The sequence below is a fragment of the Heterocephalus glaber genome, unplaced genomic scaffold, assembly GCF_053883595.1.
Source record: "Heterocephalus glaber isolate CG9 unplaced genomic scaffold, H.glaber_assembly_v1.0 deba00000738, whole genome shotgun sequence".
Classification (NCBI taxonomy): domain Eukaryota; kingdom Metazoa; phylum Chordata; class Mammalia; order Rodentia; family Bathyergidae; genus Heterocephalus; species Heterocephalus glaber.
In genome coordinates, this window is record NW_028258161.1 from 12,576,231 (window position 1) to 12,601,062 (window position 24,832).

A 24,832-nucleotide genomic window follows, 5' to 3' on the forward strand; every position below is an offset into this window, starting at 1 on the left:
TGCGTGGGGAGTGGCATGCATCTGTGATATGACTTGAGGTTGAACCATGTGAAATTGTTAGATTTGACCACTTGGCCGACAAAAACAGCAGTGTGAGGAGAGGAAGGATGGTGGGGGATGGAGCTGAAGAAAGTAGAGAAGAGCTAAGTCAAAATACCTCATTTTATCTGTTTACAGATGTGTATTGTCTAGGGTTTTCAAAGAAGTATTGTTTGTATGTTTGAGAACACACGTACTTAAGATATCCACATTTCATTGTATGTACATTTTACCTAAAAAGAAAAATGTAAAATACCAAACTCTAGTTAGTGATATATGGATGCTGAAGTGTTAGGTAGAAGTGTACTGAAGTGTATTGATGTGTGCAGTTTACTCTGAAATGAAATTTCTAAAGAAAGGTAGATAGAAGGATGGATAGATACATGATTAATACAAACATTAAAGTAATAGAGATGTTAAATTTTTATAATAAAGTATTTGGATTGAAATCACTATAGAAAACAAAGTGAGGAATAGCTTTGAAAATGGGGAAAGCGATTACTGTTGGTCCTTAGTATCCATGGATTCTGCATCTAGTCTCAGAGCAAAAATACTCGAAATAGCCTGCATGGTCGTGCATGCTTGTAATCCCAGCACTTAGGGAGGCTGAGGCAGGAAGATTGTAAGTTCAGGCCCAGCCTAGGCAATTTAGAAATTGATACCCATCTAAAAATTACAAAGGGGGCAGGATGGTGATGTTAGGGATGTAGTTAGGGATGTAGTGTGAAGGCCCTGGGTTCAATTCCCAGTACTGCAAAAACAAGACAAAAAACTGAAGAAAAAAAGGCTGTATGTATACTAAACATGTATCTGCTTTTTCTCCTCATTATGGCCTAAAAAATACATGAGTTATTTATATAGTACTGGCACTGTGATAGGCATTACAAATAATCTGAAGATGATTTATGGGCAGATGTGCATAGATAAAAGTTATTTGCAAAAACTTCAATTTTATGTAATATACCTGAGCATCTGGATTTTGATAGCTGTGGAAGGTCCTGGAACCAATTGTGTACTGAAGGATGGCTTTGTTTCTAATTGATAAAATGCTATTACTTTGTTGATAAATGGGTATCTAGAAATCACTTTATCAGTCATATCTCCTATACACAAAGCAGAGCCAAGGCTGGGGATTTCATTTAGTGGTGCCATGCCTGCCTCGGAAGCACAAGGTGCAAGGCCCTGAGTTCCATCGTCGGTCCCCCCCGCCCACCAAAAAAAAGCCTAGAATTTGTACGGTAGATGCAGTGTTACAATTCCATAATCTTTTTAATCATGTGAAACTTTCAGATCTGCTTGAAGTTTCACATGTTACATGGATACACTTAATGGCCTCACAGTGCTATGTAGTTTCACCTAGGGCAAGTGATTCACCAACAAAAAATTTACTGTTGTAATGGCAAGGTAATTGGGTCATACTGTGATAGGATCTCTTAAAGATCTAACAGAAATTTGAATTGTATGCTTAGATTTTATGTGATTGATTAAAATATCTTAAGCAGAAAATGGAATAGGTATGTTGAGAATGGTTTTATGTAAAGGAAGTGAATTGGAATGGGGCTAGTATTTTTTTTTCCCAGATGATTTCTTCAGAATTGCTGGCAAAAGTTTTGCAATCCCATCTGTTGTAATTGTGATTCATGAAATGATTTTGCGTCCCTTCTTAAAAATAAAAAAGATTTTGAAGGAAAGCTCTAAATTTAGAGTCTTTTCAAGTCTTCCCAGAGAAGTAAGTAATGCTGCCTTTTTCTCATTAATAAACATTTCTTGTAGGAAATTTATTATCTAGTTGGATATCCCCAGTGTTGAGATTTTCTTTTTTCTTTTCCTTTTTAAAATAACAAATTATAACAAGGATTGACTCACTACTCTACTTTCTGCTGTTAACCCTCTGCTGTTAGCAACAGAGCCTGTTCTTAATTTCATAATACCTTTCTTGTTATAAAAACAAAAAACAAGCAAAATTCCAGAAAACCACAAGGTCATCTTGTTCACTCACATTCTCTTTTACTCCCTTTGACATACTAAAGGAGGATACTTGAGTCTTATAGCAGATCTTAGGGTACACCAAGAGCTAGAAGAGATATTTTTTGCAATTTCCCAGGAACATTCTGATAATTGATTTTTAGGTAGACTATGTTGTGCTTTGTTGGGATAAGGAGGAAATTATGGGTTTCTGAGGTTTAGCCATTAGTTAACTACCAATTAGTCCTATTACCAAAAACTATATTTGAACATAAAAAATATTTTAGGTCACATATAAAGCTTTGGAATTCCTATGTAATGACCTTTAAGATATACATTGATAGGGCCAGGGATTTAGCTCAGTGGTTCTGCTGCCTGCCTCGCAAGCTCAAGGACCTGAGTTCAATCCCTGGTACCAAAAAAAAAAAAAAAAGATGTACATTGATAAATGGTTGGTATAAGCAATTTTCACATTTTTTAAATTGGCCTTGGAAGTAATTGCTTAGATGAATCATCACTAAAAGTTATTATTAAATATATTTATATCCTTTAATGTCTATAAATCATTTCTGTCCTGAACTTTTACTTTGATGGACTTTTATATTTTGTAGAGAAAATCTGAATCTTTCTCACCATCCTTCCCACAAATATTTTAATAGGTGTAATTCAGAATTCGTGGGCTAGGAAGAGGTTTGTGTTTGTGAAATTTTTTAGAGTGATTTATACCTCACTAAGGTTAAACATGATATTTTCCTTGAACAATATTCTTAAGTTAACTTATGAATCTTGTTTAAGAAGAATATTCCCCTTATTTTCTCATAGATGTACTTGAAGGATACAATGGAACAATATTTGCATATGGACAAACATCCTCTGGGAAGACACACACGATGGAGGTAACGTTTATAATCTGTCCTTTGATGTAGTTGCAGTGTAGACAAGACTTTCAGTATTAGAGACAACATTCTACCATGCTTAAGCATCCATATATACTCTTTCTCATATATATAATATACAAGTAACATGGTTAGTGGAACCTAGTTACTGAGTTTGAATAGTGATGGGATACCCTGTATTTGAAGTTATATATGACTTTGTGTTACAGGTTAGCATAACCACAAAATAATGAACATTTGAGAAGTAGTGTTTTCGTCACAGGAAAATTTGGGTTCTTAGGTGTTGTATGTTCTATTCAAGGTGATTAATTTTTTCCTCCATTCCTAGGTCCCCTCTCCCTTGAAATATCTACTACACTTCTCTGATAAGTGTTGCCACAATTATAAGTGCTGCTATTAATAACAGATGTGGCCTGTTCTAACTTTGCTTCCAGACAACAGCCTGTGATCTGCCACAGCTGCAGGGCTTTTATCATTTATCTAAGTGTTTTATATAAAGTACACTATAAACATTTTTGTGAAATGTCTATTGCTCATTTTTATTAAGAAATAGAGAATGGAAACATTTCAAGCATTTGCATGAATTTAATTAGAAGTAGAAGGAACAATCCACATTTATGTAGAAAGAGACTAAAACCATTTCATATATGTTCATTTTACAAGCAAAGATAATATAAATCTAGTAATCAAGTAAAGAGCTAAGATAAATTGATGAATCATGTAGTTGATGTACATTGTTAAGGAATATTAGTTGAATTGGGTTGTTTTTTTTAAGGTGTTTGTAAAGATATTCACTAAGAATTACAATTCCTGTCCTGTACTAGTTATTTACAGATTGAAAGTTTCCATTTTTAATTCATATTTTAGGATATAAGAAGTCTAGGTTTTTTGTGTGTTTTTTCTGTATAGGGTAAGCTTCATGATCCAGAAGGCATGGGAATTATCCCAAGAATTGTGCAAGATATTTTTAATTATATTTACTCCATGGATGAAAATTTGGAATTTCATATTAAGGTAAATTCCTTGGGAAAAGATTTTGTATTTTATTTTACACTTTACAATAATTTTTTTTCCTAAAATACAGTAATGCTATTTGCTTTTCTTAAGGTAATTTTTAAAAAATTATTTTATGGACAGATGGCAATTGAAAGATCTTTAGGGTTAGTGACCTTGACCGTTGTTCTTCTGCCACTAGACAACTTTAAATAAGTTACAGTAAAATGCGGCTTACGAACAAGTTCCATTCTGGGAAAACATTCGTTAAGTTGGATTCATTCATAAGTCCAACAAAGTGAGTCCTACACACTCTGCTTCCATGATTTGTTCACATATACATCCATTCATATCTGAAAGTTTGCAGTTCAAATGTTTGTTAAGTCAGGGACTTATCGTATTGAAGTCTGTCCTTAGCTCCCTTCTCTGTGGAAATTTGTTTTAATACAGAACTCCTATTACTTTTTTTGTTTGGTTTTGGTACCGGAGATCAAACTCAGGACCTTGTGCTTGCAAGGCAGCCGTAGCACCGCTGAGCTAAATCCCTGGCCCAAAACTCCTCTATTACTACTAACTAGTCTAATTTATTTTAGATGAAGCTATGAAATGGAAATTGTTTTTAACTGTAGTTATTTAAACAGTTTAGCTAATTTGTGTTTTCCCATTAAAATGTGAGCTATGCCTGATGTATCTGTGATTCTTTCCTCAGTCTAGACCAGTGGTGGTGAACCTATGGCACATAATGCTGCAGCAAAAGGTTCGCCATCACTGGTCTAGACAGTACCTGGCACTGATTGTGTCACAATAACCGTAGGTATGCAGGGATTACTGTAGAATACTGTCTGTAATTCTTTGGAGCATATTCTGAAGAATTCTATAGCTGGATCAAATGGTATCTGAGCTTCATTAAATATTTAATGAGTTAAGTGAATAAGCTATTTTATAATTTAATGAGTTGATCTTTTTTCCTTTTGTGTTCTTTAGGTTTCATATTTTGAAATATATCTGGATAAGATAAGGGACCTATTAGATGGTAAGTTAAATCTTGTTCTTTGAATTTTTTGTTTTGTTTTTTGAGTCACGGGGTCTCACTGTGTATCCCAGGATGGCATAGAACTCACCTCAACCTCCCCAGTGATGGGATTGCAGGCCTGCACCACCACGTCTGGCAGTCTTTGATCTTTTTAAAATAGTGTCTGTTGCTTTTTTTAGTATTAGATATGAGACCTTTTTGGGGGTAATGTATATGAAAGTGACATAGATGATAGGAAATGGGCATTTAAATCTTTTCTTTTGAAGTTTTAGTGGAATACCTTTATTAGTGGATATTATTAGTACAGAATAATGGATTTCATTTTAGTGTATTGCTATATGCATGTAATATAGTTTGGCTTTCACCATTCATTGTCCTTATCCCTCTCCTTTCCCCATCCCCTTCTTTATCTCTAGTAGTTTACCTTCTACTTTGCTGTCAACTCTTTTTTTCCCCCTTCCTTAGATTTCTTGAATAAGAGAAAACATGCCATATTTAACTTTGAGGATTTTGGTGGTCTCTAATTCCACCCATTTTCCTGAAATAATTGTGTTCTTTATGGCTATATAATCCATGGTGTATATATACCACATACCACATTTTGTTTATCCATTTATCTATTGATGGACATCTAGCCTGTCCCCACAGCTTAGCTATTATTATTGTGCCACAGTAACTGGGAATGCAGGTATTACTATAGAATAATGTCTTTAATTTTTTTGAGAATATTCTGAAGAGTAGTGTAGCTGGATCAAATGATACCTGCCCTAGTTTTTTGAGAAACTCCCATATGGATTTCCATAGTGGTTGTACTGGTTTATATTCCCACCAGCAGTGTAAAAGAGCTCCTTTTTCTCAACCTCCTCACTAGCATTTATTATTTTTTTGTATTTCTGATACTCATTCTGACTGGGGTAAGAATGTAGTTTTGATTTATATTTATTTCCCTAATGGCTAAAGATGTAGAACATTTTTTTCTTATATTTCTTATAGTCATTTGTATTTCTTTTGAAAAGTGTCTATTCAGTTCATTTGCCCATTTGATTTTTTTTTTTTTTGGTATTAATTTTCTTGAATTCTGTGTACATTCTAGTAATTGATCCTTTGTTGGAAGAGTAGCTGGCAAAGATTTTCTCTGTTGACGTTTCCCTTTGCTGTATAGAAGCCTTTGAATTTGATATAATCCTATTGGAGTCCTACTCAGGTAGTCTGTGCACATGCCTATGGCTTCAGCTGTTTTCCCCTAACAGTTTTGAGTATCTTTTGATACATAGAGTAACTTGTGTAAAGAATATATTTATGGCTATTTCTTCAGCAATAATTAGAGCATTAGAACATTAGGGATTTAGAGAGCCTCAGCCCACGTTCTACTCAGATATGTTGTCTTAGGGCAAACCAGTGAGCGATAGGACATTTTATGTTGATGTTCTTATTTATAATATATGAATGGTAGAGATTGGAGTGAACCTAAAATTCTATATTGCTGTTTGGTTTCTATTTCAATCTATGTCTACAAGGTCTTGCTTTAGTAGCAGTATTTTCGTATCTTTTAAAAGTTGACTATTATTCAGCTGCTAGAGGAAACTTGTCAATTGTATTATTTTACAGCCAGTGTTAATAGTACTATTTATTTTTCTTTTTCAGTTTCAAAGACCAACCTTTCAGTTCATGAAGACAAAAACCGAGTTCCCTATGTAAAGGTACACATAAAATAACAGAATGATTGTTTGGAAAGCCTTGTAATTTTTTAAAGGATATGTACAAACTTTTAAAAGTAATTATTTCACAGGGGTGCACGGAACGTTTTGTATGTAGTCCAGATGAAGTTATGGATACCATAGATGAAGGAAAATCCAACAGACATGTAGCAGTTACAAGTAAGTAGTATATTTATTAACATTAGTTAATAAATCAGTATTTACATCCTTGAGAAGATGAGAATAACTAGATATTCTTATCCGTTTTACTCATCACAGACTTGTGTAAAATAATGCTTTAGGGAAAGTGTGGGGGGAGCCATGCTTATAGTTGCTTGTGTAATTTCATTGCAGATATGAATGAACACAGCTCTAGGAGTCACAGTATATTTCTTATTAATGTAAAACAAGAAAACACACAGACAGAGCAAAAGCTGAGTGGAAAACTTTATCTGGTTGATTTAGCTGGTAGTGAAAAGGTAAGTATATATTCTGATAAATAGTTGTGCTTTTAAACTTCACCTTGAATTGGGACTTACAGATTATTTGTTGTTGTATCTGAAAAACTTGGAAATTTTGATTTGGTAGTTTGAGAATTATAACATTACCAATGCTTTATGATTATATAAATTGATTTTTCTGTTGCATATTATTGTCATTGACCATATTGTTCAACCAGTAGGTCCTATCTTTGACTTAAGTTATATGTTTTAAGAACTTATTCAGCATATATCATAAATTATCGAAAGTATCCTTTCCTAATTTTTGGCATCTGTTTTATACATACTAATGATTAAAACTAGTAACTACCTTAGTTTTTGGTTTGGTTGTACGGTTGTTCTTCTGTATCCATACGAGATTATTTACCCCACTACCACCATTACTCCTCCTCACTGTGAATACTGAAATCCACAGTTGCTCAAGTTCTTTATGTAAGATACCACCGTATTTACATAAAACCTATGCATATCCTCCTATATATTTTAAATCATCTCTAGATTACGTACTTAAATCCAGGCACAACATGAAGGCTATATAAATGGATGTTTTCTTGTTTAGGGAATAATGACCAAAAAGTCTATATATGTTAAGTACAAATGCAGTCTTTTTCCTGAATATTTTCCATGCTCTGTTGGATGAACCTATGGATATTGTCAGTTGTACTTATTTTTGTTTATTTCACTATGATAGTCCCATATAATATAATTCTAGTTTATATTAGAAATTTAAATATGAATCTGACCATTATGACTATTCTCCTAATTTACTTTCTTGTAATTAAAATGATGTCCCTTATTCTCTTCTACTCAAGTCTTTTTTTTTTTTTTTTTTTGAGACACAGTCTCTGTAGTTCAGGCTGACCTTGACTCACTATATAGCCCAAGCTGGCTTTGAACTCATGGTGAGCCTCCTGTCTCAGCCTCCCGAGTGCTGGGACTACAGGCGTGCGCCACCACATCCAGCTCTTCTACTCAAAAGTCTTATACACATCTTTCATAAAACAGCCGTTCTGAGAAATCATTGTTTTAGCCAACATTACTTACTATTCTAACTTAGCTATAACATGGGTAGACATTTTACATTTTTTTAAAAGCAGGTTTGCTCATCTAGTATTAAACTCAGTCTATTTTTTAATGTCAACATTTAACTTTCTCTTTTTCAGTGTAACAAAAGGATTAACCAATTAATGAACTACAAATTTCATGGAGGTTGTGTTTTTTCAAGAGCAGGAACTAAATATAAAATTTGATATTTCTTTTATCATACTCTTATTCAAGTAGTTGCTTGACCAAGTTCTTAGTAGAGTCATACTCAAGGAATATTAGTCCCTTAGAGTGAATGCTTGACCAAAAACATCGTGAAGCTTTTTCATATTCTCTGCCTGCTGGTTATTGATGACCTCTACAAATTTCTTAGAAAATTCAAAGAAAGTCACCTGGAAGTTAATTTTGTCTCTTTATTTTGGAATCTTATGTATAGGTTAGTAAAACTGGAGCTGAAGGTGCTGTGCTGGATGAAGCTAAGAACATCAACAAGTCACTTTCTGCTCTTGGAAATGTCATTTCTGCTTTGGCTGAGGGTAGTGTGAGTGTCATGTCTTTATTTTTGTTATTTTTTAGGGATTTATTTAAATATAGATGCATATAGTGCTGAGATGAGCAAAGGATTCAGTCTTTGAATCAATGTTAGTCTTTAGTGTGTATATTCTATTTGACATCTTAATAAAAGCAGTTAAACTAAGTGAAATAACTATGATTATATTACCTTATTTTATAATAGAGAAACCCATTGAATAATGTGTTTTCTGTTTTTACATGTAGACGTACGTTCCATATCGAGATAGTAAAATGACAAGAATTCTTCAGGACTCATTAGGTGGTAACTGTAGGACCACTATTGTCATTTGCTGCTCCCCATCATCATATAATGAGTCTGAAACAAAATCTACACTCCTGTTTGGTCAAAGGTTTGTTTTTTATAATTACAAAATTTATTACATTTGTGGTTTTGTTTGTTAAATTTATCGACGTCAGATACCTACTGATCAAATTAGTTCATGTTTTTACTGTGCTGGACATATTTTGAATTGAGAGACACAAATAATACAAGTTAGGTCCATATTTTAAGCCACTTGGGTTTGAGTTAAGTTTTCACACACATAAAAGTCTAATTAAATTTTTATAAAAAACTTTTTTTTTTTTTGGTACTGGGGATCGAACTCGGGACCTTGCACTTGTGAGGCAGGCACCGGAACCACTGAGCTAAATCCCTGGCCCTATAAGAAACTTTTAATTCACCACTAATGAAAATAAGAATAAGCCAGTTGACAGACTTGGCAAGTTCAGTAATCTGTATGAGATGGTTAGGAAAATCAGTAATGATGACCTTGTCTTTGACCTTCTGTTTTCTTAATTTAGCCTTGCATGTGAATTGAGAAAGTATATCTCCTTGGGGTGGGGGTGGGGGTGGGGGTGGTTGTTGTTGTTTTCTCCAGTAGGGTTTTTCCCCGTTTTTTAACTATTCACAGATTTTAAATGGCTGACTCATTTAGTTGGTTTACGAATCACATTTAGTTGGGTGGTGAATAAACATACATTACAGCTTTTAGTATTCAGTCTGAGAACTAGACGATAACTAGACATCCTTTTTTTCCCCTCTAATTACCTTAGAGCCAAAACAATTAAGAATACAGTTTGTGTCAATGTAGAGTTAACTGCAGAACAGTGGAAAAAGAAGTATGAAAAAGAGAAAGAAAAAAATAAGACCCTGCGGAACACCATTCAGTGGCTTGAAAATGAACTCAATCGGTGGCGTAATGGTAATAACTTTAGAATTTGACATCTTCCATCTGTTGAATACAGATTTAGAGTTATTTTATAAACTTAAGGTTTTGTTATGAAACATAAATGAAAATGATAAAGCATGACCATTTCAGTTTTTATTTTTAAAGAATTTAGGCGTTTTCAGATGTAGTCTTTTACATTAATTTTGATTTTACCTGAAATAAGTATAACAGTACAGATGCTGGTTAGGAAGTGAAAGCATGACAGGGTACCCAGATAAGGGTGGAAGCAACAAAATGACAAGATTTGTTGACTGGATATCAAAGGCTGGGGACAGTCAAAGGTGATTGCAAGCATTCAGGTCCCGGGCAGTGAGCAGACAGGACAGTTGATAGGAGCTGTTGAAGTGGAGTGAGAGAGGACAAAGCAAGGTGGTGGAGTAGAACTCCAGCCGTCACCCTCTGCAGAAGCATTAATTTGGATAACTATTCACACACACAAGCGACTTCACAAGCACCAAGAAACCAGTGCCCATTTGTAGCCCAGTAATAAAGCAGAGGGTAGGCAGGACAGTTTATTGGTCTCGTCACCGCCCCCTTCCCGAGACAGTGCCATTTTGGACAGAAAGAGAGACCAGGGAGCTGGCTCTTGCCATGGACCTTGACTGCGCCTGCTACAGGAAAGCCCAGCATTGGGAAGGCTTCAGGCCCGTGAAATGGACTCAGTCTCCAGGTTTAGCAGCGCCAGGACCTGGAGAGCCCTCAGCAGCACACAGGCCTCCGGGGCCCCAAGCATCTGGCCTGCCCCAGCACTGTCCCACCTGGCCGTGGGCCTCACTGCCACACCTGATAGCCTGCCTAGAATTTGTGGGTGGGCTAACTTGTAGAAGGGCTTTCAAGTAGCTACTGCACATTTGCAGGCAGCACAACACAGGTGTACAGATCAGATACATTCAGGGAAAAAAAGAATTCCTGGAGCTGAAAAATACAATGAACAAAGGATCTGGGACTAAATCTTAGTGGGGGAGAGCACTTGCCTAGCATGTGTGAGGCCTGGGGTTCAATCCCCAGTACTGTCAAAAAGAGAGGGAGGAAAGAAATGAAAAATGTAATAGGGAACACAAAGAGCAGAACTAACCAAAGCAGAAGAATCTGAACTTGAAGTCATTATTTCAAAATAATATAGAGTGAACAAACCATGAAATGGAGTAAAACTGAAATTTTTAGACATGTAGATTAACCATGTAATTGTCTGTTTTAGGGGAGACAGTACCTGTTGATGAACAGTTTGACAAAGAGAAAGCCAATATGGAAGCTTTCACAGTAGATAAGGATGTTACTATTACCAATGACAAACCAGCAGCCACGATTGGAGTTACTGGAAGTTTTACTGATGGAGAGAGAAGAAAGTGTGAAGAAGAAATTGCTAAATTGTACAAACAACTTGATGACAAGGTGTGTGTTGTTTATTTTATGTTTTGTTTTAGAATATTATTGACAGGTATTTTTCTTATTTTTCACATTTCAATATTAGGGTATATCTACATATACCTCCTTTGATTTCCATTAACCTTTAAAATTTCATATTGACAAAATATAAAACACAATTTGGAAGCATATTTTTCTCTACCCTCTCTGTGTGGCGGGGAGAGGTTTGCTGACGTTTAAACCCAGAGCCTTTGCACTGAGTCCTCTTTATTTTTTTTATTTTGAGACAGAGTCCTGCTAAATTGCCCAGGCTGAGCTTGGGCTTAAACTTGAAATCCTCCTGCCTCAGCCTCCCAGGGTGCTGAGAGTATAGGTGTGTGCCACTGTGCCTGGCTTTTCATCTTTTTGAAGCTTAAAAACACTTTCTAAGGAAAATTTGGCATTGGGTCATTGGAGAGTACTAATAAAGTGACCGCTTAGAAGCATGGATCTGAGGATTCTAATAAAATATGATAGAAGAGATGAATGGGAACAATATCTTCTTACTCTGTTGAAATTAGTAATGTGAATGGTTGAAAAATAAATTATGAAGTTAATAGGGATAAGAGCAGCGAGGAGAGTACAGGAAAATGTTTTTAAGTTCGTTTTTTAGTTTATTTTTTTTGGTAGTGTATTTTAAGCAGAGATGGCAGGTTTGAAGTGGCTACGTGACCACTTTCTATAATAGCTTTAAACATTCACCATTTAAAGTACAAGGTATGATTTAAAAATACATTGAGTACTTAAATTTGTACAAATATTTTTATTACAGTGAAAGATACATTGTCATCAATCCCTCTCAAGTTACCGCACTTATCCTGTTGTTCTTGGCAATGTGTCTTTTACTGTAAAAAGTCTGTAGTTTAAGCATCCGTGCATTTGCTGATCACCGCTGTGCCTGTGAGGAGCCTGTCACAGTGGCACAGGCCTCAGGCCCTCTCAGGCTGATGTGGGAGGATCACTTGAGCCTGCGAGTTGGAGGCCAGCCTGACAACATAGCGAGTCCTTGTCTTGGAAAATGCAGTGTTTCATGAATATGGCTTTCATAAATGAAACCTTTTGCTTTGTTGTATGATAAAAATATTATTGATCATTGAAATCATTTGCTTCAAATTTTCTTTTGTTACTGGGGCTCGAACTCAGGACCTTGAGCTTGTGAGGCAGGTGGCGGAACCACTGAGCCAAATCCCCGGCCCTTGTTTCAAATTTTCTCAAGATTAGAGTAAGCCACATTGAGTTAGAGAGACAGGTTTAGAATAGTTTGGAGTAGTAATTTAAAATTTTGTTTTGGGAAACAAAGCCAAGTTGTGAGCTACTTTGTTAGCTGGATGCTTTTGAAATTCTAGGATGAAGAAATTAACCAGCAGAGCCAACTGGTAGAGAAATTGAAGACACAAATGTTGGATCAGGAAGAGGTAAGTTGACTTTTCGTAGTATGTTTAGAAAAGTTTTAAAGTTTGTCATGTAAGTATAAAGACAATTTACACAGCTCAATATACTAAGTATGATTTAAAATTTTTGAGTATGTTTATGCTTCATTTTTATATATTCTATGGGAGTGATACCATGTAGTGAGTCATCGAACCAAAGATTAACTTTCACTTAAGGGGTTTTTTTCTTTTTAAAATTTATCTGTTTAAAAGCATTCGTTCCTGTAACACACATCTCTTGGCTTCCTACACTATCATCTACTTTACTTGCCTGAAATGCAGCTATCATCTTATTCCCCTTCCATGAAGTGTTCACACATAGGCATGAAGGAATACATCTGTGAAACACAGTTTTTTTATGTAAGAAAGAAAAATACTGGCTTCTGAATCCCACTGACTTTGTCTTTAATAATGGTATAATTTTGGGTAGCTTTGTTTGGAAATGAGAATGTCATTGTTTCACTGTATCTCCCCATGTCTAGTCAGTCTGGTTTGCCATCTTCATCTTCCTTCTTTCACATTTGTTTTGCCTTCTTGTCACCTAATTTGGACCCTGATTTAATCTCAGCAAGAACTGCATGTGGGTAATTGAGAAAATGGTCCTTATTTGAGTTTCCTGGGATGAGAGATTGTACAGCGCCAGTAGGAAAAGATACCACCATCAGTGAGATTTTTGGTTTTTTGTAGCAAAACATTTAGGGCTGGGATTTAGCTCAGTGGTACCACGCCTCCCTCACAAGCGCAAGGTCCTGAGTTCGATCCCTGGTATCAAAAAAAAGAAATCAAGAAGCCACGCCTGCCTCACAAAACCCTTATTGGTGCATTTTAGGCATATGTAATGATAACACTTACCATGGAGAATTTGGACCTGTACATGATACATCCTGCCTCCTTTCCCATTTCCTCCTTCCCTCAAGCCCCTCCTCTCACTATGTACAAAAGCTTTATTTCCAATTTTTCCTTCTATTTTCACGTCTCTTTCTTTTCTCCCTTGTTCCTCTTCCCTTTTGAACATTTTCTTCCCATTTCCCAATATCTGTCATACATTTTAGTCCTTATTTCCACTTTCAGTTTCCCACACCAGAGAAACAGTGTGGTTGATATTTAAACACATGGGTCCGATTTATCTCACTTGAGTACGGTCTCAAGGTGCATCTATTTAACTAGAAATGTCTGAAGCTCATCCTTTATGGCAGATACTCCACTGTATAAAAAAAATTACATCTTTATCTTCACTGGTTGACCCATAAGTGAAATTAATCCTATTGTGTTCATCCTTACCCTTCTTTCAATTACAGCGTTGTTTCTCAAAGGGCCCTATTTACATTTGGGAAGGATGACTTTTTTCCTTTTATACCTTACAGAACATTTGGTATCCCTGACCCCCCATTCCTCAGTGCTGTTAACTCTCAGCAACACTCCCACAGGGCTAGGAATGTAGCTTAGGAGGAGAGAGCTTGCTTAGTACGCACAAGGCCCTAGCACTGCTCCCCCAAACCCAACATGTGCACATTTTCAGGTGTCCTTACTAAGAAGCCACTGGCCTGCTGATGGCAGTGCTCGTGTGCTTGCTCTCCTGTCTGTCCTCCAGTTAGACACCCGCCGATACTAGGGTATCCAAGGCGTAACACAGATGCCACTCTTCTCCAAAGAAAATCTAAACTTTTGAGCAAGTCTTCTGAATATCTAGTTTCTTATTTCTGTGTATACTATTGATGAGTCCAGAATACCTTTTTCTCCTCTTATATTAATTGGTACATGGCTATAATTTGCCTGTTCTATCCAAGTTTTCTCTCTCACTTCCCTCTGGAAATAGCTCCCTTTTTCTTTTTTCTGTCCTGTTTCTCTTTTTTAGCTCTTTCGTTCTGTCTTGTACTGCATGCACATTTATGTACATACATGTCTTCTCTTTTTGTAGATTCCTCAAAGGCAAATTCTTGATTTTATTTCCTATCTGCCACAGTGGCTGGTATCATGCCTACAATATAGTAAATACTCAATAAATCTGCTGAGTGAATAAATGTTGGCACACCTAGAAGCATCCACGCTTCATTTCCCTTGTGCCTGTTATTGAGTGATGAAGGAAATTTTTTTTTTTCTTTTTAAACCTGTATACTTTTGGTGAAAATGGATACTTTACTCTTTCTTAATAGCTTCTGGCATCTACCAGAAGAGATCAAGACAATATGCAAGCTGAGTTGAACCGCCTTCAAGCAGAAAACGATGCTTCTAAAGAAGAAGTAAAAGAAGTTTTACAGGCCTTGGAGGAACTTGCTGTCAACTATGATCAGAAGTCTCAGGAAGTTGAAGATAAAACTAAGCAATATGAATTGCTTAGTGATGAATTGAATCAGAAATCGGTAGGATATAGTTTTGGCTTAGCTTAATACTTCATGACAAGAAATGTTAATTGAAAAATTATTTAAGTTAACTTATTTCTGTATAAGCCTGTGACTAATAGCATCTATTCTCAAAGGCCTCATGTCTCAACTGTAGTTCCTCCTGTATATGAAGTCTTAGAAATAGAGATACCTTCTTGGTATCTGAAAGGTCTATTAATAAGTAACTTACATGGTATTTTATTTTATTTATGTATTTATTTAGGTACCGGGCATCAAACTCGGTTCCTTGCGCTTGCGTAGCAGGCAGTGTGAAGCCACTGAGCTAAATCCCTGGCCCCTTACATGGTATTTTAAAAGATATTGGCTCTTTCTGCTGTAACTCTTAATGTTAAAGGGAAAACAAATTAAAAGCTCCTAGTTGTTTACTATAAACTATTAGATTGTTCAAAATAAAAAGCTATTTAAGTGAATTTTTGGAGTAGTCATAAGGATATATAGTATAGCTTCATATAATTTGTTTTGTTCACTGTTCTATTCTCATAACCTGGAATAGTTGCCTTCACCTCAGACTAGAATCTTGTGGTTCTCTAGTAGATGGAGATTTTTATGTGTTGTTATAATAGGGCAGTGATGCCAGCAGTAGTCTATGAAAGCTGACTGTTTGAGTATCACTCTTGATCAGCTGTCTGCTTATGTTTTGTCTTTAATGCCTGCTTTTTCTTTAGAAATCACCTGGTTGTACTAGGGATCATTGCCCACCACCTAGTTCCATATTTATGTCCACTTATACAGAGGAAAGCACTCAGAGCTACAAAGTAGCACTCCTAAAAGTTTTTCTGCCCCTGATCAGTTCATTTTCCATTTCTAATCTCCAAAGTTAACAGTTAATTGGCTTGAAGTTACAGTTTAATACCACAGAGCTTTACCTGAGTTATAATATTGGCAAAGCTGATTTCTATTTAGTGGAAAAACAGGACTTTCTTAGAACTGCAGATTGATGCGGGTTTTGGTCTTTAAGACAGTTGTAATTGTGGAGCCGAAATCAGCACTCCTTTGCTATAGGAGTTAGCAACCCCTAGTGTTTAGAATCTTTTTATATGCTTAGATAATATTATTGTTAGTGAATGGAGAAAATTTCTTATAATTTGAACATTTATAGTAGTAGCATTTATGCTGTTTTGAGAGCTTCAAGGGGACTGGTATCATATGTAGATTAAACTGGGTGGACATACACCCTTCTGATAATTAAGCCAAACAAGAAACAAGCACTTGAAAATGATGGCATCATTACCAAAATACATTGACTGAAAATCACTGTGTTGCATTAAAAATAGAGTATTTGATCTCCTTAATAGTTTAATGCTACTTTTTATTTTTAATTCTGCAAGGCAACATTAGTGAGTATAGATGCTGAGCTTCAGAAACTTAAGGAAATGACCAACCACCAGAAAAAAAGAGCAGCTGAGATGATGGCGTCTTTACTGAAAGACCTTGCGGAAATAGGGATTGCTGTGGGAAACAATGATGTCAAGGTAAATATGGCAACCTGCTAAGTAAGATGACTGTGGATAGCTTGTACTTTGTTCAGTACTTTCACAAAATTCTTTTCGAACCCTGTCCTCACACAGACACATGTGCTACAAGGTATTAACTCCACTTTCCATAAAGGAGGAGAGAGGAGTGGAGGACGGCCCTAAACAGACTGTTCAATGAGTAGCACTTACTGGACCTCGTGTTTGGTTCTTTTCCTCAACTGTGTGAAGATGGTGCACTTAGAAGTTGTCTTAATAAATTGCCATTTATGAAAGTATTTGCTTGTAACAATAGTGAAAATTAGCTAAGGGAGGAAACTCATACATTAATTAGCTTCTTGTTGCTTTAAATGCTTAAATAAAAGTAAAAGATGATGGCACATACCATCACTGCCCCTACAAAGTGAGACTCTGTCTCACAAAAAAAAAAAGTAAGGGCTGGGAATTAGCTCAGTGGTTCCGCCGCCTGCCTTGCAAGTGCAAGGACCTGAGTTCGATCCCCGGTACCAAAAAAAAAAAAAGTAAAAGATGAAGCCAGATGTAGTGGCACATATGTATAATCCCAGCCACTAGGGAGCTGAGGCAGGAGGATCTCCACAAGTCCAAGGCCAGCCTGGACTACATAGCAAAACCTTGCCTTTAAAAAATAAAAGATGAGTAGTACTTAAATCTCTAGAAACATTTTAGTTTGAACCATTTTAAACATAATTAGACTAATATAATGAATTCCATAGTTATCAGTTACTACAGTTTTACCATACTTTTATCTGTACCTTCTTTTCCATAGAAATCTTTTGAAAGATGCTAATGTTGGTTTTGTTTGTTGCGGTAATAGAATTTGAACCCAGGGCCTTTACACTGAGCTACATTGTCCCCAGCCCTTTTTTATTTGGGGACAAAATGTTGCTAAGTTGCCCAGACTGGGCTTGAACTTGCGACCAACCTCCTGCCTCAGCTTCCCAGAGTGCTGGAATTATAGGTATCCATCACCATGCCTGGCTAAGTCCCATATGTTTTTTTTGTTGTTGATGTTTTGGTTGATTTTTTACTATATAGTTCAGTTTCACAGTTATATGACTCTTCAGATACATAATATTATAGTTATTGGGGGGGGTTTTGTTTGTTTTAAACAAGATCTTGCTATTAGTTCAGAATGGCCTTGAACTCACTATGAAGCACTGAATAGCCTCAAACTCATGGCAATCCTCTTGGCCCAGCCTTCCAAATTCTGGGATTATAGGCATGTGCCACCACACCCAGCTGTCTAAGTTTATAGTTTTACTGTTACAGTATTGTATAGAATAATTTCACCACCCTAGCAAATCCTCTGTGCATTACCTATTCATTGTTGCCCTTTGAACTCCTAGCAACAACCCTTTTTACCATCTCTGCAGTTTCAGTTTCCAAAGTGTTATAAAGTTGGACTTTTAATATAGTATGTACCCTTTCAAACTGGTTTTCCTTTAGCAGTATACTTCTATGGATCTTCTGTATCTTTTTTTTTTTTTTGTACCAGGGATCGAACTCAGGACCTTGCACTTGCGAGGCAGGCACCGCAACCACTGAGCTAAATCCCTGGCCCCTCTTCTGTATCTTTTTATGGCTTGATAGAACATTTCTTTTATTACTGAATAATATAGCCCATTTTATGAATGTGACATAGTTCATCTGTTCACCTACTCAGTTACTTCTAAGTTTTGGCAGTAACAAAGCTGCGCTAAACATTCATGTGCAGGTTTTTCTGTGGATATAAGTTTCATTGTTCAGTTGGGTAAAAATATACAAGTGTGTTTGTTAGATTGGATGTTAAGGGCTGGGGATTTAGCTCAGTGGTGCTGGGCTTGCCTTGCAAGCACAAGGTCCTGAGTTTGATCCCCAGTACCAAAAAAAAAAAAGAAGAGATGGATGTTAAGGCTGCCCATTAGCTTTGCAAGAAATTCCTCCACTGTGTTCCAAAGTGGCAGTAGCATTTTGCCCTCCTGCCAGCAATGAATGGAGAGATTTTGTTGCCTCACATCTTTACCAGCATTTGATGTCTGTTTTTATTATTTTAGCTGTTCTTCCAGTGTATAGTATTATTTCATAGTTACTTTAATTTGCAGTTGGGTTGATTTCTTATTGTGGAGTTTTTAAAGTTCTTTGTGTGGTTTGGATGTAAATCCTTTATTGAATAGTATTTTGTAGTATTTCTCCATTCTGTGCTTTGTCCTTTTTTTTTCTTTTTCTTTTTCTTTTTCTTTTTCTTTTTCTTTTTCTTTTTCAGTACCGGGGATTGAACTCAGGACCTTGCACTTGCGAGGCAGGCAGTGGAACCACTGAGCTAAATCCCTGGCCCCTTCCTATTTTTTCTTAACAGTGCAAAAGCAGAAGTTTTTAATTTTAATGTAGTTTGACTTAGACATTTCTTCTTTCGTGGGTTGTTCTTGGTCTTGTATATAAAAAATTCATCACCAAACTCAAGGCCAAGATTTTCTTACGTTATCTTCCAAAATTTATTTAGTTTTGGAATTACATTTAGGTCTGCAGTCCATTTGGAGTTAACTTTTCTGAAAAGGGTAAAGTATGGTTCAGGATTTACTTTGCCTGTGGATGTGTTGGCACCATTTGTTGAAAGCTCTTCTTTGTCCCTTGAATTGCCACTGCCCCTTTATCAGAGACCAGCTGACTCTCTGAGCTCCTTCCTGGGTGCTCTGTTCTGTCCCGCTGTCGTCCTCCTGTGTCAGTCCTGTGCAGTACCCCTTACCATTTTATCTCTGGTTTCAGTTACAGTAAACTGTGGCCTGAAAATACTAAATGGAAAAATTCCAGAAGTAAATAATTTATAATTTAGAATAACCCTTCTAGTAGTTTTTTTGTGGGGGATTTTCTTTTTTTTTGTACCGGGGATCAAACTTGGGCCCTTGCGCTTGCGCAGCAGGCGGCGAAACCACTGAGCTAAATTTCTGGCCCTTGGGGGTTTTTCTTTTGTGTAGTACTGGGGATCGAACTCAGTACCTTGCTCTTGCCAGGCTGGTGCGACACCACTGCACTGCATCCCTGGCCCCTTCTAGTATATTCTTAAAATTCTTCTGGTTCATTATTATTGTTATTCTCCTCCTGTACCTCATTTATAGTTAAACTTTACCATAGGTGTATGTATGTATGAGGTTTTTTATGACTGTCAGTGGTTCAGACATCCATAGAACATCTTGGCACATATCCTCCAGGGGAAGGGAGACTGCTGCGCGCCCTGAGTACTGTAGGCCCACAGTAGATCTTGAGTGTGAGTCTTTGTTGTTTAGTATTGTATTGGCTTTTCATACAAAATAACTTGCTCTAATTTTTATTGATTATAGTCTCATCAGAGTTTTGGAGTTTACTATTGTAGATCTTATATATGTTAGATTTATGCTTTTTTTTCCCCAGTGTTGTGGTTTGAACCCAGGGCTTCTGCACTGACCTACATCCTCAGCCCTTTTTAAGTTTTTACCTAGAGACAGAGTCTCATTAAGTTGTCCATGCTGAGCTCAAACTTGTGAACCTCCTGCCACAGCCTCCCAGACTACTGGAATTGGAAGCATGCACCACTGCAACCAGCTAGATTTATATTTCTTGTCTTTTCTCCCCCCACCTTTTTTTGAATGCTCTAATATGCAATATATTGTTGTTTTTTAATTCTAGTTGTTTATTTTTGGTGTACTGAAAATGGTTGACTTTTTATATATTAACTTTGTATCCTAAAATCTCACTGTATTTATTAGTTTCAGGAATTTTTCTTGACATTCATGTCATCAGCAAAAATAAAGAAAAGAAAAGACAATTTTATTTCTTCCTTCCAGGACTTCATAATATTGTGGAATTTTGTAATGAAAGTCATAAAACTTAAAGAATGTGCATTGACCACGATTCTTCCTTGTTGAGCTTTAAAAAAAAGTCATCCTTTTCCTGCCACCTAAACATCCTCTTGTTAAGAAAGACAAAGATTTGTAAGCTGTGTTTACCCTTTTTTAAAGTTTACCCCTTATTAAAGTAGTAATAAAAGAAAAAACTAAATTTCATATTTCCTATGAATATTGTATATTAAATTTTGTTTTAAGATTTTAAAATCTTGAGAAAACATACAGTGCACACTTTTGGCTTAACATTTTTTTATTTCACTTTTTTAATCTCACAGCAGCCTGAGGGAACTGGCATGATAGATGAAGAATTCACTGTCGCCAGGCTGTACATTAGCAAGATGAAGTCAGAGGTCAAAACGGTGGTGAAGCGCTGCAAACAGTTAGAAAGCACACAGACTGAGAGCAACAAGAAGATGGAAGAAAATGAAAAAGAGTTAGCAGCATGCCAGCTTCGTATTTCTCAGGTAGGTGTTTGGACCAAACTTACCTCGTTTTTTCAATATTTTATTTCAAAATAAAATATTATTAATATTAATATTAAATTTCATTTCTTAGAAAGGTTTTCAGGAGAATGAGCTTCGGTAGGCTTTTGGAGGGGGCGTTGTTTTTTTGAGACAGAGTCTCACTATGTAGTAAAGCCTGGCCTTGAACTCACTGTGTAGTCCAGGCTGGCCTTGAACTCGCAGCAGTTCTTCTGCCTCAGCCTCCCAAGTGCTGGGACTCCATGCCTGGCTGTAAATTATTTTTAGTAATAAAAAGCTTAATTTGATCAAGTTGTTTTTCTAGTCTCCCTGCATTACAACTTAAATAGTTTATCTGGGCTATATTTGCCAATATGAAGTATAGAAGTTTACTAGACTGAGGTGACTGTTGAAGACTCTAGAATTATTCCAGGGTAAGCCAAACTGTAGGGGACCCATTCTAGCATTAGGTTAGTAGGGGGCATTCACCAAGATAGAAAATTTCAATGGCAGGTAGTAAGTAATACTACGTGGAGGTTACTGTAAGAACATTACCATGTATTTCAGCCTTTAGTGTCTTAGTTTGTAAGTGCCATGAGCTATGCAGATGACCATTTAATTAGTTAACTTCTTTAATGTTTTAAATCTGATCTCTGAATACTTCAGGATAAAATCCCTTCACGTTTTCCATGTATTTAGATATATCAGTGAAACTTGCTTCCTTTCAGATATTCTTAACAACAAAGTATGTGTGAGGTTTTTTTCTGCTTCCTATCAGTATATTTTTTCCCAAAGCACGAAGCCAAAATCAAGTCGTTGACTGAGTATCTTCAAAATGTGGAGCAAAAGAAAAGACAGCTGGAGGAATCTGTCGATTCTCTCAGTGAGGAGCTGGTACAGCTTCGAGCACAAGGTATTAGCTTCCAGTTGTTCATGAGTTGTAACTACATTGATTTCTTTTTTTTTTTTTTTTTTGGTACTGGGGATCGAACTCAGGTCCTTCTGCTTGCAAGGCAGGCGGCGGAACCACTGAGCTAAATCCCCGGCCCTTGATTTCTTTTTACACTTTAGCGTCATTGTACTTTTATAGTCAGGCTGGCAGAAAATAGTGGGAATGTGAATAACTTGGGAAGAGAGGCAAATCATACAGTTTAATTTGGCTTTGACATTTTTGAGATTGTGTTTGAATATGTCAGTAGCCAATCTAGGAATTGCCCGTGAAGCTACAAAGTTTTTATGTATGTGGATGCATGTAAATCTTAACATAGGGACCTTACAAGCATTCTCATTTCCCTTCATGTCAACACAGTGAATTTAACTTCAGTATACTGGTCAAGGTATCGTTGAGCTTCTAGAGTACTGCTGAGGAACATGCTACTCATGAGGCATTTTTTCTTGGTTCAAAACAGAAGCCTTAAAGCTTATTTTGCCCTTCTGTTTTCCTTCCTACCTACACAGAAAAGGTCCACGAAATGGAAAAGGAGCACTTAAATAAAGTTCAGACTGCAAATGAAGTTAAGGCAAGTTTAATGTTACATTGGGTTCCATTGACTTTAATTCATCATTATTAATTTTCATTAGCCTGACTTTAATATTCTTTTTTCCAAAAAATTGTAGCAAGCTGTTGAACAGCAGATCCAGAGTCACAGGGAAACTCATCAAAAACAAATCAGTAGTTTGAGAGATGAAGTTGAGGCAAAAGAAAAACTTATAACTGATCTTCAAGAGTAAGTATAATACTTCTTTGTCTTCAACATTAGAAACTCATATGGAAAGCTTGACTGTGTACGTATGTACGTTTGTGTACTGGGGGTTAAACCTGGGGCAGCTTCGCACCAAGCTACATCTCTTAGACCCTTTTGGTACTGGGGATCAAACTCAGGTCCTTGTGCTTGTGAGGCAGGCGACGGCACTACTGAGCTAAATCCCCGGCCCTATATTTAATTTTGAGACAGCATCTTTATAAGTTGCCCAGGCTAGGCTTGAACTTGAAATCCTCCTACCTCATCCTCCTAGAGTGCTGAGATTATGGGCATGCACCACTATATCGGGCAAGATTGACAAGACAGAGGAATAGGTTACTAATGAACAATATATCCTTGTTTAAAACCTGCAGTTTTAAATGAAAATTTTGAGTGGGAAAGTGATTTTCCCATTTATGAGTAAAACTTTTAAGGTCTAGGTCAAGTTTTGGAAAAATTTTCCTACATATTTTGGTTTTAAATATTCAGGAAAAAGAAACAAAATCCTGTCTAAACTCATCATTCCAAATAGGTACCAAAATTTACAAATCATTTGAAAGAAAAGCTTAATTGGAAAGTGTAGGTTTTAAAAGTTTTGTTTGTTTTGGTACTGGAAATCGAACTCGGGACCTTGTGCTTGTGAGCCAGGCAGAGGAACCACTGAGCTAAATCCCTGCCCCTCAGAAGTTATTTTTAAATAGACGTTGTCATCTAAGTATATCTGGAAGCCATTGTCACTACTTCTGGAGCTGCATTCTTATACAGACTTAATAAAACTTAGAGATCTTTAATGATTCTTAGTAAGAACCAGAGAACAGTATCAAAACAAAGTGATTAGAAAATTTGGGATATGGGTCTTATTACTATCCATTGGAAGTAGAGGAAAAGGTTCAGAGACTAGAATAATAGCATTTCAAATCAGAATATAAAAAATATTGTATGGCCTTGACAGAAGAGGCCTTGGGTATTTGTAATACAAGATTATAGAATTTAGTACTTAATATATTTGTGATCATTTTTGATGTGACATTTAGAAAACTCTGAGGTTAAACCTGTCTTACATGTTCTCTTTTTTTCTCTTTTTGTCAGCCAAAACCAGAAAATGATGTTAGAGCAAGAACGTCTAAGAGTAGAACATGAGAAATTGAAAGCTACAGATCAGGAAAAGAGCAGAAAACTACATGAACTTACGTGAGTAATTGTTGTAATTAACGTTTAAAAGTAAAAAAGTATGTTAGAGGATTCTAGGTATTCCCCTTGGGCATATCAGTCTTCTGAATTGATCTATGTCTAAGAACTCAAAATAACTATACCACACACTTCGCATTAAGGAAAGCAAGGTCTCATCAACAGTGTACTCAAGCTTTAGACTCTGATTTACAAATGTGCTTGCTGTCTCTTTGTCACCATATTACCTTAAGAACAATCATAAAAATATGCCTAAAAAGTGACATTAATTTAGAAAATTTTAATATCTACCACAAACTGAAAATTTGTCAGGTTTGATTATTCATAAAATACAATTATTGTTTTGCTTTGTCTTTTCAGAGGTTTTAACTGTTTACTTTTTCTCATTTGCGGAGTTAATACTCGGTTTTATAGAATCTGAGTAGGTAGAAAACTCAAGATTAAAATTTTCCACATACCTTCGGTTTGTGAGAGACACTTGGTAAATCAGTTGCTCTCATTAAAACAGTTATACAATCAGGTCCAGTTCAGAGCTGATTTTATAAAGATTGTTCTGAATTACAGCCACAGTTTTATTTAGAATAATTTTCATGTAAAAATGTTAGTCTCTGACAGTTTGTAGTACTGTAATTCCCAATTAATATCATTTTGGATAAATAGTGGTATAATGCTACATGTGGCACATTTTAAAATAAAAATTTGAGTCATTCTTATTTGAATTCTGTTACATTTTATTTCATCTCTTCCATTCCATTGTTACATGAGGATGGTTTCTCTAAACTACAGGTTTAAGAGGTTATATAAGTATCTTTCTCATTTGAGCTTAGTAACTAATCCTTTCAGATGAAAAAAGGTTTGAGTCAACTCTTGTGCTATACATAAGGGT

General features: G+C 36.1%; 1 protein-coding gene across 3 annotated transcripts in view; it reads left to right on the forward strand.

Moving 5' to 3' along the window:
• Kif5b (kinesin family member 5B) overlaps nt 1–24,832 on the forward strand; it is a 51,432-nt gene that overhangs the window by 13,343 nt on the left and 13,257 nt on the right. For all 3 annotated transcript variants that reach the window (XR_015449564.1, XR_015449563.1, XM_087206994.1), the window contains exons 3-20: nt 2,827–2,900; nt 3,810–3,914; nt 4,878–4,926; nt 6,571–6,626; nt 6,716–6,803; nt 6,978–7,102; nt 8,604–8,708; nt 8,945–9,090; nt 9,794–9,942; nt 11,168–11,361; nt 12,720–12,788; nt 14,957–15,163; nt 16,534–16,677; nt 20,831–21,019; nt 21,812–21,929; nt 22,475–22,540; nt 22,638–22,743; nt 23,848–23,949. Coding sequence is in view for 1 of the 3 variants with exons in the window: in XM_087206994.1 (XP_087063120.1) it covers nt 2,827–2,900; nt 3,810–3,914; nt 4,878–4,926; nt 6,571–6,626; nt 6,716–6,803; nt 6,978–7,102; nt 8,604–8,708; nt 8,945–9,090; nt 9,794–9,942; nt 11,168–11,361; nt 12,720–12,788; nt 14,957–15,163; nt 16,534–16,677; nt 20,831–21,019; nt 21,812–21,929; nt 22,475–22,540; nt 22,638–22,743; nt 23,848–23,949 (2,092 nt within the window). In the remaining 2 variants the exon portion in view is untranslated. The remainder of the gene's footprint in view (nt 1–2,826; nt 2,901–3,809; nt 3,915–4,877; nt 4,927–6,570; nt 6,627–6,715; nt 6,804–6,977; nt 7,103–8,603; nt 8,709–8,944; nt 9,091–9,793; nt 9,943–11,167; nt 11,362–12,719; nt 12,789–14,956; nt 15,164–16,533; nt 16,678–20,830; nt 21,020–21,811; nt 21,930–22,474; nt 22,541–22,637; nt 22,744–23,847; nt 23,950–24,832) is intronic.